This window comes from Cydia pomonella, chromosome 11, assembly GCF_033807575.1.
Source record: "Cydia pomonella isolate Wapato2018A chromosome 11, ilCydPomo1, whole genome shotgun sequence".
Lineage (NCBI taxonomy): Eukaryota > Metazoa > Arthropoda > Insecta > Lepidoptera > Tortricidae > Cydia > Cydia pomonella.
Window position 1 is genome coordinate 9,940,317 of NC_084713.1, and position 14,408 is coordinate 9,954,724.

The following is a 14,408-nucleotide window of genomic DNA, read 5'->3' on the forward strand; positions in this document are numbered from 1 at the left end:
GAAAAACTCATTGGTACGAGCCGGGGTTTGAACCCGCGACCTCCGTATTGCAAGTCGCACGCTCTTACCGCTAGGCCACCAGCGCTCTTATCTATGGATAGGTCTTCAAAAACGATATTTACGTTCCTAATATATTTTTTTTCTAAACTGAATAGTTTGCACGAGAGACACTTCCAAAGTGAAAAAATGTGTCCCCCCCCCCCCCCTGTAACTTCTAAAATAACAGAATGAAAAATCTAAAAAAAATATATGATATACATTACCATGCAAACTTCTACCGAAAATTGGTTTGAACGAGATCTAGTAAGTAGTTTTTCTTAATACGTCATAAATGGTACGGAATCCTTCATGGGCGAGTCCGACTCGCACTTGGCCGCTTTTTTTAATTCCATTTCGACAGATCGTAAAAACAGGATATAACTAAAGTTAAACGCATTACATGTTATTAAGCTTTTATATTTGGCTATTTTTGTTAATATAATGTGCTATTTATATATGGAAACATAAAATTGGTTGCTGAATTTATTTATATCACAGTTGATACAATAATTAAGTCTTAAGTCAATGTAATATAATGTACACTGTAAATAACAACAAATCATAACAAATTGTAGTGAATTTTATTTGAAACTTACACGTTACAAAGACTACCTTAAGTAGATATCAATACGTATAGACTTAACATTTTGTTTGACTTGGTAACAATACCTAGTACTCAAGTTGGAAGTAGTAAAACGCTAATGAGACTAATAAATTGTTTTACATGCAGTTGATTGAACAAACAGTATGGATATATCAGAGACCAAAGTGCTCAAAACGTGCTGAACAATCTCAAGTGTACCTGCACTGTAACACCTTTATTAATAGAGGCTTCTTGGCCATTCCGAAACATCTAAATATGAATGTACAAAATGTACAATAGCTGTATAAAATAGTTTTATATGGCTATCACAGAGAAAAGTAAAAAGGAGTGGTATCTCCATACATCAGATTTTTTACCAAAACGCAAGTTTATCAGTACCGCTACTTGACACCAGATGTCACAAGAGTTGCGACTGACGAAAAATGTGTTGCCAAAACAATTCACAAGTTAATCCAGTTATAATATTAACTGAAAATTGTTGAGCATTCGTTTTCATACTGATAAATTCTACTACTTGACACTAGATGTTGACTATGATATAACTCACGTTTTGGTAAGAAAAGTGATGTATGAAGTTACCACTGTTACTTTATTTATATATCTCTATGATGGCTATTTAGGTCTTGTTCTCTCTAAATGACTGCAAATTAATATGAAGTCGGTTAATTAACTCAGTAAGTCAGTATTGCTGATGACAACAATGCATTGTATTTTCAAATAATTATTTTTCAATTATTCTTGTTACCACAATTAGTGATATTTTCTCTCAATTGCTATAGATGATGTTTAAACAATAAATAAATTCCTAACCATAAAACACTTAGGCCTAGCACTAGATACAAACTCTCATTTACCAAACCTTTGATCACATTTATTATACTTATACAGAGCACCTATATAACTCTTAACATTTATACAATGGTCTAATGATAACTGTATAAATTCTGTAAGCCTAATCTGCCATGGCAGAAGACCACTTGTACGGCACACTGGTCCTGTATAAATAACTAAATCTGGGTCTGGAATGGAAGGGTACATCAGGTTAAGTCTATAATTCAATTCTTCTACTGTGAGTTCTTTATACTTTTCTATACTACTACTCTCAGCAGCAATTTGACTCACACATTGCGCAATTTTGGATCTTCCATCATAAGAATTGAATATGTTGACAATCACTGTGTGCGCATTCATACCATTGGTGTAACCATTTAGATCTGGTTTATTTGCCCATTTAATATACCCAGGAACACCTATCTTGTGCTGTTCAATCTTATGAAATAGCTTCTCTTCTTCTTGCTTTAGATTACCTGCAAGAAATATGACAAAAATGAACACCAGAAAAAAATCAATCCATGTAATAAATAAAAATGTTAGCCTTAGTATATTCAGATAAGACAAATATATAAAACTTTTACTGGTAGAGAATGCCTAGTGGCATTAGATTGGCTTTTGTAACTGTATATTTTTTACTGTGCAGTTTAAGTTTAGATAAATAAATTGATAACTCGACATATAAAATTGAAGAAATTTGAACTTAAAATAGAATAGCTGGGTCCACACAGAGCGAGCACACGCGCAAGGCAATTTCCTCGCGCACAAACCAACCGAGACACATCTACACTGGCCAGTTTGTGCGTGAGAAAATGGAATTTTATATCTCTAGTTATCAACTTCTTCCCGCCGTGTACGGGTTTGTGGAATTAGCTTGCTTGGCTACTTTTGTTTGTCAGCAAGGAATAGATAACCTATATATCTGCAAACAAATCTATCGCCAAATTATAAATATATAAAATAGTTCAAAGGTGATGAATTTTTGTTTACAACAATTCTGTTAATTTTACTAATATTTCTAACAGATTTGATAACAACCAATATTCGAAGGTTATTATATTAGACAATTGCATCATAACAGTTGTTTACATAGTAAGATTACTATTGGATACAAAATGATTAGATCTATGTTTACCTGTGACGTCATACAAGCTGACGTACGGTATCCCAGCCACGAGACTCCAGATCACAACGCGTGCTAGATCGCTGAGAGAATGGTACTCCGTGTGGGCCAGCACCACCAGATGTTGCAACTTCTTTCTCAATCTTGGCACATGTTCCATGACAACACTGATATCCCTCTTTGTCAGCTCGCACGTTGGTAAATCATCTTGCCTAGTCCAAAAGTGGTGATAAACATTCTGAACAGCAACAAGTACGTTTATAAAGAAATGTACGAGAAACAAAAGGAATTCTCCTAACAGTCTCGACAGCATGTTCGATGCATTAACTTGGGCTCTTTAAATAAATGCTAATCACTTGTTTTATTTGATCATTTTAATATTTTCGCGAAATTTTCGGCTAAATTGGACAGATCACACGGCTAGTCAGCCGCTTTTCTAGGCGACCAATCAAAAACTTCAATGTGGAAATGCAGTGTCGCCAATATTACAAACCAAAATAAAGGTACTTATAGACGCACGTACCAGACTAACTAGTTAATACTATGACACCCACACTTTATAAGGCCCGACTCTACTGAGTATTGTATTCTTTGAGCCCGAGCAAGAGTATTTTTTCGTTTCACCGAACATCAGAACTAAGGTCCGACCGAGATCTCGGTCTCGGCATTCTCGGCCAAAAATCGGCCCGAGATCTCGGTCTCGGCTCTCGGTCAAAATGGGCCGAGATTCTTGCCGAGACCGAGAATAGGCAATGAGCTATTATTGGTGAATTCAAATTTTCCCCGCACGAGCGCTCGTTTCTTAGCCACCCGTTGGTTGCATCGCCCGGTTGGTGTGACGTTTTTTGTGATTTTGTTTGGTTTCGTACCCACATTTTAAGCCAATTACTTATCAAATACTAAGTGTTGGGATCGGATAGGCGCGGTTACAAGTAATGACTAGTTCATTTGGGTCTTTTCGTTTTGTGGTTATTGTTACTGATGAATAAATAAGTGTACATTGTTATCGGGATGTAACTTAGATACTTGTTGTGAGTAGAAGATGACACTGGATATTTTGATACAAATTATATTAAATTTGTATTAACGGGAAAACGCAAAGCAGTAGGTAAGTACTAAAACGACACCTGTGCCGGATATTTTGGTTTACAATATAGAACTCTATATTTTGATTATTGTTATTGTACCTCTCTTTGTCCACATCCATACTGAAAATATCGACCAAGTGTGTGTCGGACCACGCATAACGGAAGGTTCCATACCTTCATACAATACAAAAAAAGCCGTTAGTGGTACTTTCGTCGTTTTAATAAGAAGATCAGTTTTTTTATAACTCTTAAATGTCTTAACCGACCATATTCAGAATAATTATCCTGAAATTTTGTTTGCTTATTAAGCTTTTTATTTAGATATTTTTAAATGGTTTTGCTCTCCCAGTTCAAAAGTTAGAGGGGATCACACAATTTTTTTAGAGCGATTATTTCCAAAAGTATTTACTTACTTAATCAAAAAAACGTTTTTAGCAACCTTTATGTATTTTTAAATACCTATCTAATGATGAGCCACATGACTTTTTTAAACTTTTAGTTACATTTATATGGAGCATATATTTGAAAATATATTTTATATTTTTTTTTCGAAACTAAGAAGCGACTTACATAATACATGTACCTACACCTACGTTCCAAAGGTTACCGACAGACATAAGGATATGACGAAACTATAAGGATTACATTTTTGCCATTTTGGCTACGGAACACTAAAAATACTATTTAATAGCGCTACGAATTGATTATGATAACTTTTTTCTGATAATCGTTGAATTTCAATTATAAAACATTTTTAGTGCAAAATTTGTCTTTTTTTTTCTATTTTACAAATTCTCGGTCTCGCTCTCGGTCTCGGCCGAGAATCCAATTGAATCTCGGTCTCGGTCTCGGCCTCGGCTGAGACAAAAAAAGCGTTCTCGGTCGCACCTTAATCAGCACATCGTTTAAATAATATTTGAAATGTAGAAAAATGGTTCATATGCAATAATATCAAACATTTAACAGTTTTGGCAATTAGAGACAAAGTATTTTTTACATTTCAAATATTGTTAACGATGTGCTGATATTCCGTGAAAACGATTACACACACAGTTATCGGAAAGTGTGGGTGTAATTGGCTCTTAAAATAGAAAGATCCCCGCAATTTGCGAATTTCGGTTTTAGCGCCACCAGTCCTGATAAAGTGTCGATGTAATTGGCACTTAACTGCGTCCCCTGACGCTTGCTTGGCAAGTCTCGGCACGCATGTAAACAAAGAGTAAAGTAAATCAAGCTTTAGAAGATTCGTACGCTAAATTCGATTTAACGGCTAACTGTCAAAGTCGAAGTTCCAACACAACACAACAACAGCGCCAGGTATATTTACACGAAGTGTGAATGAGACTTCTCGTCAAATGACGTGTCGAGCGCTTTGTCCGAGTGTATAGTGCTTCCTTTACTATCGAAAAATGCATCTATAGTATGGTAAACAGAACTTGTCAGTCGGTAAGAACAAAGAAAACTATACTCAAGCCTTTCTTTTGGGTGCTAAATAGTACTATAGCGCAATAGCAACGAAAATAAAGGCATAAGTGTAGTTTTTATCTTTTTATTTACTGACAAAATTGGTTTGCCAGACTATAATATCTATGGTCGTGCATTATAATTTTACGGTATTGTGCAACACCGTTGTATCCGTTTCCGAAAACTGCCATCTTTGTTTCTTTCGCTTGTCAGAATTGACTGATAAGGTTAGTATAACCCGGATTTACTATTTAATTTATAAAATTTCCATGCTTAGGGTGAGTTTAAGTGTATTTAAACATTAAATATACAGTGAATTCTATGCAGGTGTTAAAATTTCAGTGTTATGTGTTAAAACATCGCCGTAGTGCATTGACGTGTTGCGACCATGCTGTTGCTTATTGCGTTTTCTATTTCATAGGCCTCAAGATGCAGCTTCACATCAGAGGACAGTCTACGCACGTTCTAGACGTCAATGGACAAGAATCCATTGGTCAGATCAAGGTATGTTGCTGTCGAAATATTTGGCGATGATTCCTTCACGGCATGATGGTTTAACGACCATAATCGCTGCTGTGTAATTGGTATTGCCTATTCTATGCGATAACTGCAGAGTATTTTTTTTACATTGCCTATTACTTGTGTTTTTTGAGTTAGTCACTTAATCAACATTACAATAATGTGCATATTACTTTCGAGCATTTTTAGGTTATGTTAGTAACATTCCATTTATACGTCATTTTCATTATTATCTCTGCATTACTTGGATTCACATCACCTAAATCATCAAATACTTGAGACTACAGACATTCTGCTACATCTTGATAAAACACGTAAATTTCATGTTTATTTTATAACTTAAACGTAAACATTTATTAATTTATTTTAGGAGCGCTTGCGCGCCCTTGAGGGTGTTGAGGCTGAAGACGTGACCCTCTCGCTCTGCGGCGCTCCCCTTGAGGATTCCTGCCTTGTGGCAGAGCTCTCCTCTGCTGAGCTGGACTTCACAGTGCCACTGCTTGGTGGTAAAGTGCACGGATCCCTAGCTCGTGCTGGTAAGCAACTGAATTTATGATAGATACTCATATATGATACATCAGTTTAAATATCAAAGTTTTTTCTGGTACCATTAATTAATATATTTTTATGGTGATTCCTATAATTGTCTGCTTTGTGAAGTACCCAGAACTCAAGCATATTGGTTACATTTCCACACAGAAAAGAATTAATCAATTTTTACTATGATTTCATGGTTGAACTAATGCACTAACCCAAATAAATAGTAAGTTACAATCATTGGACACTGGAACTAGTATAACATCAAGTGAACAGCCCAGGCAGTAACACAACATACATTTATTTATAGTTTAATAGACTCATAAAATAATTAACTCCAAGTTTGTTAATGGCAGTAAGTAAAAAACATATTAGCTAAAAGAACTAGACGAGGATTTCCACAATGGCATGTTAGACCGTCATCCACTAACTTGCCCTTACTCATACTCAGTTAGGGAAGCAAGGAGCAAGCAATTATGCATTAGGGTAGGACATAACTCCAGAGTCCTGGGCCTGCTGTTTGCATATACTGAAGAATTCTGTACATAGTACTATTATATACCAAGCACTAGCAAAGGTCTCTGTTTTAGGTTGGGCAAAAGTGCTTTCATATGTCCGAATGTTCTTCTCTACAGGTTGCGTTTCTTAACCGATTCTCATGAAATGATGTGAATAGTTATATAGTTTTTCGTTTTTTGAAAAATGTTCAAAATAGTTATACTTAAGAGCCCATCAATGTGCTCATTAGCGCCACTGCTAAATAATTATGATTATTTAAATTTAACAATAGATATTTAAAAAATGGGCCTGCTACGTATTGTATTTTGTATTTAAGTACCTTTTGACATAATAGTTTTTAAGTTACTGGATTCGTCAATCTAGGCGTCCAAAGTTAAAACGGCCGTTTATGTTTTGAGTTCATAGATTGACAAATCCAGCAACATACAAACTAGTTTGATGTATTCAAAAGGTACTTAAATACAAAATACAGTACACCGTGGCCCCCTTTTTAAATTTAAACAATCTCAATTATTTTCCAGTGGCGCTAGTGAGCATGTTGATGGTAGACGTGTGCGCAGATTTAAAAACTATCGGCGGCGGCGTTTGCCAAAATATTGGCGGCGGTGGCGTGTTTTCGGCGTGAAATCGGCGTGACATTGACTTAAGGATTTCTAAAGAAAAATCATCTATTTGTTGCTTTTCTTGAAAATTTGATCAATCCGATTGCTATAAGTGAACTATGTAAAGTTTTGAATAGGCTGTGAGTAAAATAGGATTTGTAAATGAATATAGGATAGGTATATAACTGGCTTGCATAAAGGGGTTACCTCAACCTGCTCCCAATGACCTTTGATCCTAACTGTAACTCTCCGTATCCTCCTTCTCCTTTTCGTATTAAAAATGAGGTAGTTTAACAAAATACAACTCCAAATATCTTTGATATTTACTAGACATAGTGAACTGCTATGGCTTCTCTATAATGGTTTTCTTGCTGTACAGTACAAGCACAATTTTCTCATTGCTGAGGGTCGCGACCATATGTAATTTGTCTCCATTTCGTGCGGTCATAAGCCATGTGGCCTGAACGGTGCAGACTGCCGCCAGGCGACATCTTGATAACGTTCGACCATCTCACACATGCTCCACCCCAAGCACTTTTTCCATGAATTCGGCCTAAATTCATGTTTCTCCACATCATGCGTTGAAAACCGCTTAATATGCCCTAAGAAGCTAAGGGAGAGCCGGGAGGGGTTTGATCTTCTAGCTGTCCAAGGTATGAGCAGCAACCTTTGCCACGTAAAACTTTTGAGGCTCCACGTTTCGGCACCATGCTGAAATGTCCAATATTGAAAGAGCTCTTACCAACTGCACTTTAGTTGCACATCGAATACCTCTGGCCGCGAAGCTAACAAGCCAATCGCTTACGCTCCGTAGCGATCGGAACCCAATTGTCATTGTCGCTCTAATATGGAAGAATGATACAAAGCGTAATTTCGTTGTCGTAATGATAGCAATTGACACCTTGGCTAGGGATGTCCAGATCTTGTCGAGGTTAGACATAACACTCTTAGCCATGCCACCTCTGCGGCGTATCTCGTAGGTGCCACAACCGGTACTGGTTAACAACCCAAGATTTACAAAATAGCTCGTTTTTTGTAATGTTTTGTAATGTAAGTGTGTCGGTAACTGGGAGTATGTTTGCTCTGTTTACTACCATTACTGTGGTCTTAGCATGGTGGATCTTAAGCCATTTCTATGTATTTCTTTTCCCGTCAACAACGTGAAAATAGTAGTACAGTTTGCTACAAGAAATTTATAACTCAAGTCATATTATAACTACCACAAAAATGCATGTTTGGTTAATTGAAAGGCCAGGTGACTGTAACCATAGCACCGTATGACAAGAAAATGTCGCGTCATTAATCGCGCGCTAGTTAGTTTCCCTTCTCTGTTGCACCTTGAGATCCCATGGTACATGAACCCTGTGTTTTCGTTGCCTAATTAATTGTAAGTCTTTCATGATGAAACATTCTGCCTTAGTACATGAACCCTGTGTTTTCGTTGCCTAATTAATTGTAAGCCTTTCATGACGAAACATTCTGCCTTAGTATGTGAGGTGAGGGCATAAAAAGTCTAATTAATAGTTGACTGGAAAGAGAAAAAACCTACTTCATATATCCCTCATCTTTCTTGACGCTGAATGTGAATACTGAGAATTAAACAGTAATTTTAATTGGTGTGTTAAATACTTTGTACAACTGAATTCATTTAGTTGATAATTTGATGTATTTAACAACTGTAACATATATAATACAAAAAATCTAAATTGTAATCCAAATACCACATTGGAATAGCTAATTAAAAACACTGAAGGTCACGCCGATTTCACGCCGATCATTTATCGGCGGCGCCGGCGCGGCGCACACGTCTTGTTGATGGGCTCTTAATTAGCACTAAAGATTACCGTGAGTGCTGTGGTTTTAGTTGTCAACCTGTTTTTTATTAAGCTTATCATAAGTCCTACAGCTCAGAGCCACTAGTCTGTGACACTAGTAAAAGTAAATTATTTCTTTACAGGTAAGGTGAAGGGTCAGACCCCGAAGGTAGAGAAGCAGCAAAAGAAGAAGAAGAAGACCGGCCGTGCCAAGCGCAGGATCCAGTACAACAGGAGGTAAATATAGTTCATTCCTTGCATTTGTTGCTGATGTGTATTATAGTGTTAGACTCAGAATTAGGTTCCTATTTATTTCTGGTTCCCTAAAGTAAAAGACATTGGTGAAACCACAGACCACCTAAGTACTATTTATGGAGCCTCTCTTAACTTAAGTGCTCCTTTACAAATTTAGTATGGGAGTGCGACCGCTTATTTCAGTTGAGCCTACAATGACGACAAGTACTTTTGTAGATTAAAAATATAAAATTAAGCTTTAGGAGCTTCCCTGGTATTATATAGTATAAAATGGTGTAGAATATAACTCATTTATGGTGCTTTTATCATAGTATTTTCCAAGTAAAATTGCACTTACGTTAATAGTAAAAGAGGCATTTTAAGTGTGGAGAAGTGTCGATCTCACAGTGTCATTAACGCTGCACACATGTTGAATCGTTTACCCTTATCATTAAGACGAATGGGGACGTAGACACGTGACTGCTTCTCCATATAATCGTAGTCGCCATTTTCCTCCCTAGATATTAACATTATTTATGAGTTTAAAATTGTATGGAATTTGTTTTTCGCTCCTATCTCTTAATAATCAAAAAAATGAAAAGTCAAAGAGGCATGATAGCTATGGCCAATGTACAATAAATTGTGCAGATCTAAATACTTTCCATAATGTCAATATCCATTGAGAAAAATGGGGACTACGTTTGTATGGAGAAGTGGTCGACCACTATCCTCTTTCAAGGTTAAGTTTTACTTGCGGCCGCTTACGGTCGGAATATGCGGATCGGAATAAACTCAATCCTGTCTTGCTATGGAACAAATTATGTAATTAAATATAATTATGATTTTTTCCTCTACAGATTCGTGAACGTTGTGCAGACCTTCGGCCGTCGCCGCGGACCTAACTCCAACTCATAGGTTTATATTGTATATAAAATGCAAATATAACATCTTATTTGCAACACTTCGTTTTTTTTATTAAAGTGAAGACAAAACCCTGTGATAAATTGACAAGTCATCATCATCTTCCTCACGTTGTCCGGCTTTTTGCCACGGCTCATGGAAGCCTGGGGTCCACTAGGTACGAAATCGACTGCCATCTGACCTTCCAACCCAGAAGGTAAACTAGGCCTTGTTGGGATTAGTCCGGCTTGCTCACGACGTTTTCATTCATCGAAAAGCGACTGGTAAAAATCACATGATATTTCGTACATAAGTTCCGAAAAACTCATTGGTACGAGCAGAGGATTTGAACCAGCGACCTCCGGATTGCAAGTCGCACGCTTTTGATAAGTAATGAGAACATATTAAATTAATATTCAAGTGGCCAGGTAATTTTAGCCGCTAGTGTTTAACTTTTCTATAATAATATTAGAACATTAATGTGCCGTTTTCAACCAAAAGGGTACTTATTGTCGGTTGTCAATTACGACGCTATTTCCATAAAGCCTCAATTTAAATCAACCTTATGGACAACCGACAATGTGGTACCTTTTAGTTGAAAACGTCACATTTAGTTCTCTATCATAGGGCATAGAATATTTAGTTCGCTATCATACAGCATAGAATATTTAGTTCGCTATCATAGAACATAGAATATTTCGGTACACGGCGGAAAGAAGTTGATAATAATAACTCGCGATATAAAATTGAAGAAATTTTAACTTAAAACGGAATTACATAAGGTTTATATTTCTTCAGTTTTATCTCCCGAGTTATCAACTCCCGCCGTATACGGATTTAGATCCATCATACAGATTAACCCCCTTATTCATAAACGTCTACTTAAGGCGCTCTTATAGACAGATTTTAGGTTTTTGAGGGGGTGAAGCAGACGAAGTGGTAAAGCAGGCAGGCGGGCGCCCCGCGCGCCGCGCTCGCAGCAAGCCTACGTCCTTATTCTGACGCCATCCGTATTCTGGTTTGTTAGTTCTGGGATCTTTTCCGGAAATTTATATTGATTATGATTTAAACTTAATGAAATTAAAAATTTGATAATTATATATAATACTAGAGTATACCGCGGCAAATTGAGAACCTAGTAAAATGATACCAAATCGTTTTGTGTCGAAATAATATTACTTACTAATTCAGACAAAAGTTACAACTGTCTGCTTTAAATCATATATAGATACCTATTCAAAACTTAGTTGACCTTAAAAATGCAATAGAAGTCAATTTCGGGCAAGTAGTGAAAAAAGGAAGAATACTAGCAAAGCTAAGTAATTTGTGGAAGTGAACGTAAAAAGGTAGCATGTTTTTGCTGGTATTGAGATAACTGAAAACATAAGCATAAGGTATGCACAAGCATATGTAGCTCCAAAAAGTAGATAAATTATGCTATCTTCTCAAAAAAGAACCATGACTTTAACTGTAACGACTATTTCTATATTATTTTTTGAATTGACGACAATGAAGACGATTATAAATTTTAAATGCAAAAGTCGAGAAAACTGCTATTATTATTTATTATTTAAAGTATATAATGGCAAAAATGCACTTATACTACTACTACTACTTCGAAGTTATATAGTAATGAGTATAATTGACTGATTTTAATTAATGTCTAATAAAGAATCAGTCTGTTGTCTGTCTACTCTGTCTGTAATCAAATATTACAAGTATATTTGACCCACTGAGGTTTCAGATGAAGTTGAAAATCTGCATACATATGTAAGTAGGATGACAAAGAAATATTATGGTACCATCGAGCTGATCTGATGCATGAGAGAGGAGGAGGCCATAGGAACTCTGTGTCAAAATATCGCAACCAAATTGCGTTTGAGGTTGTTAGAATTGTCTCAATGAGTATTATTTTCCTTTGGAAAGAAGTACAGTTAAGACCTGTTCCGTAAAGTTAATTAACATACAAAACTTTCCGATGAACAAAATTATTTTATCGTCAACTATGTTATTTATCCCTTCAAGTGGTGGCCCACCACTCACGGGTCGATGCGATAGCCAGAAAGCTGTCGGCCAACAGAGGGTGGTTAGTGAGGTGTTGCCATATTTAGTGGCAAAATTAAAGGCTTTGAAGTATATTTACGCTCTTCTAGCGCCCAAAAGTAGCTAGCAAGTTAGACAAGGAAAACATACATACACACGCTTGTTAACGCTTGGTTGCTAAGGACCGTTCATTCGGGATCGAACGCCTAGGTCGAGTTCTGTCTTGATTTTTAAGAGGTTATTTTGTAAATACACGGTACCCTCGAGGAAACGGAAAGATTTTAACAGTATATTCCGGATCGTATTTAGAGGCAAAAATGTCATATGAACTTTTTTAATTCGCCTAGTTTCAGAGTTAATACCAATTTAAAAAAATATTTTTCGTTGTGTTTTAGTGCACAACGCCTTTTTGATGGCTATGTCGCCAGTCGCCACTTTGGGACCTAGTCTAGACTACCTTGACAGAAATCAAAGTCACAAGGTACCATTTGAATAGACTAATTTTTACGAAAAAAAATGTACCAATTTATATTAATCCCATATAAATATATAAATTAATTATAAATAATATAAATATATAATTAATTAATTTTATATAAATTTTTCAAGAACATGATCTTAATATGTTTAAAAACATACAAAAAGTAAAAAAAAATAAAAACAATTTTTTTTTCCGGAATTGACTTAAACTTGTACATGAAATTCTTCTTATGACCTCAGGAATACGTGGTTAAAAAAATTCCGTTTCCTCACGGGCACTTTTTATGACTTAACCTTTGAATTTTAAGCCCTACGTAGAAAATTTATTAACAATTACCTCCAATCATAACTTTGTTTTGTGGTGGTAGTCATTTTTAATAAGGAAACTGGAAAACTGTCACTGTTGCTAGGTTTTATTAGTTAGGTGCATGTGGCGAAATGCATAAACATTACAATAATTTAACAACAACAAGGACAACTTCAACAGAAGGACATGATGTCACGATCCTCAGCATTGAGGACCAAGAAGAAGAAGACAATAATTTAATTGTTCTAATCGAATAGCGTATTTAGTGCTTATTATTTAATATTGGCGAGAGGTACAAATATATACGAACTTCCGAACCTAGTACTTGCAAAATTTTGAATGGAATTTGAAGGGTAAATATCACTCCTGTTCACCTTACAAAATAAAATAGTTGATAAATGTTGTAAATAAAGTCTTAAGTGTATACCATATGAAAGTTAATAAACCAGAAATACCAAACAAATTCAACACTTATAACATAAACTATTACAGCCATTTGAGCACTTCCACAAAAACGTGAAATGGTACCTTTCACTAAGCACTATTTAAATCCAGTATATCTCCTGCATCCTGTATGTGTTAAAAATGAAGCTGTTCCAATTAATGACTTATATAAATTAAACAAGCGGATTAATTTTATTTGTTTACGTTTAAAAATAGGTATTCAATTTGATTATTACTGTAATAGCCATTTAAAATATTATTTTACCTAAATTGATAATTAAAAGTAGGTACCCCTCACGAAATAAGTACTACTGAATTTTATACTTAGCAGTGTTTTTTAAAATGTACATGTATTTTACCTTCCTCGTATTAAAAATGAAAAGTAGAGTGTTTAACTCGGGTGCAAGGCACCATTTCATCATTTGGTTAATCGTGGCTGTATGCCGGAGAGGTGCGTGTGTAAAACTTGTCAAAAAAGATAATATGACGGATGGATGTCTGAAATGTCACCGTATTTAAGAATCAATTAGCTTAAAAATTAGTTTTTTCTTCGTAAGAGTGATGAAAACATTGTGTGTATAACATATTTGTGTATTTATAGTGTGATTATCCATTTTATGTAACGTCCGCTAAACTAGCACAGGTCCGACGCTGACAGTGGTCACGGGCGTACTGGCGACACTGGCGTACTGACGGTATTGCCGCACAGGGTAACGTTTAGTAGACAAAATGTTGAATTCATAATTATGAATGAAAAATTTAACGCATCTATAAACTGACAAGCAAAATGTTAGAGTTACTTAAAAGCTATTGAATGAAGTAAATTTCATATTGATATTGATCATAGTACTTCTAAAATA

General features: G+C 35.7%; 2 protein-coding genes across 3 annotated transcripts; one reads left to right on the forward strand and one right to left on the reverse strand.

The window, feature by feature from the left end:
- Positions 1-440: 440 nt before the first annotated feature.
- LOC133522811 (dehydrodolichyl diphosphate synthase complex subunit Nus1) lies at positions 441-3,176 on the reverse strand. The gene is made up of 2 exons (XM_061858271.1): positions 2,610-3,176; positions 441-1,950 (listed from the first exon to the last, which is right to left on the reverse strand). The coding sequence occupies exons 1-2, from the start codon at positions 2,908-2,910 to the stop codon at positions 1,490-1,492; spliced, it is 762 nt and encodes a 253-aa protein (XP_061714255.1). The 5' UTR covers positions 2,911-3,176; the 3' UTR covers positions 441-1,489.
- A 1,938-nt stretch (positions 3,177-5,114) lies between these two features.
- Positions 5,115-10,335, forward strand: LOC133522816 (ubiquitin-like FUBI-ribosomal protein eS30 fusion protein). 2 transcript variants are annotated; one of them, XM_061858277.1, is made up of 5 exons: positions 5,115-5,427; positions 5,571-5,653; positions 6,039-6,204; positions 9,284-9,377; positions 10,232-10,335. In XM_061858277.1, the coding sequence occupies exons 2-5, from the start codon at positions 5,579-5,581 to the stop codon at positions 10,287-10,289; spliced, it is 393 nt and encodes a 130-aa protein (XP_061714261.1). In that variant the 5' UTR covers positions 5,115-5,427; positions 5,571-5,578; the 3' UTR covers positions 10,290-10,335. The 2 variants fall into 2 exon arrangements, with proteins under 2 accessions (XP_061714261.1, XP_061714262.1); XM_061858278.1 differs by having other exon boundaries at positions 5,309-5,376.
- The last annotated feature ends 4,073 nt before the right edge of the window (positions 10,336-14,408 follow it).

What these genes read in the sequence shown, in the direction of transcription:
- LOC133522811 (XM_061858271.1), bottom strand. Translation starts at nt 2,910, where the DNA reads ATGCTGTCGAGACTGTTAGGAGAATTCCTTTTGTTTCTCGTACATTTC. An exon ending in CAGCTTGTATGACGTCACAG is followed by an intron (nt 1,951 to 2,609) that starts GTAAACATAGAT and finishes TATTTCTTGCAG; the next exon opens with GTAATCTAAAGCAAGAAGAA.
- LOC133522816 (XM_061858277.1), top strand. Translation starts at nt 5,579, where the DNA reads ATGCAGCTTCACATCAGAGGACAGTCTACGCACGTTCTAGACGTCAAT. An exon ending in CGGATCCCTAGCTCGTGCTG is followed by an intron (nt 6,205 to 9,283) that starts GTAAGCAACTGA and finishes ATTTCTTTACAG; the next exon opens with GTAAGGTGAAGGGTCAGACC. An exon ending in AGGATCCAGTACAACAGGAG is followed by an intron (nt 9,378 to 10,231) that starts GTAAATATAGTT and finishes TTTCCTCTACAG; the next exon opens with ATTCGTGAACGTTGTGCAGA.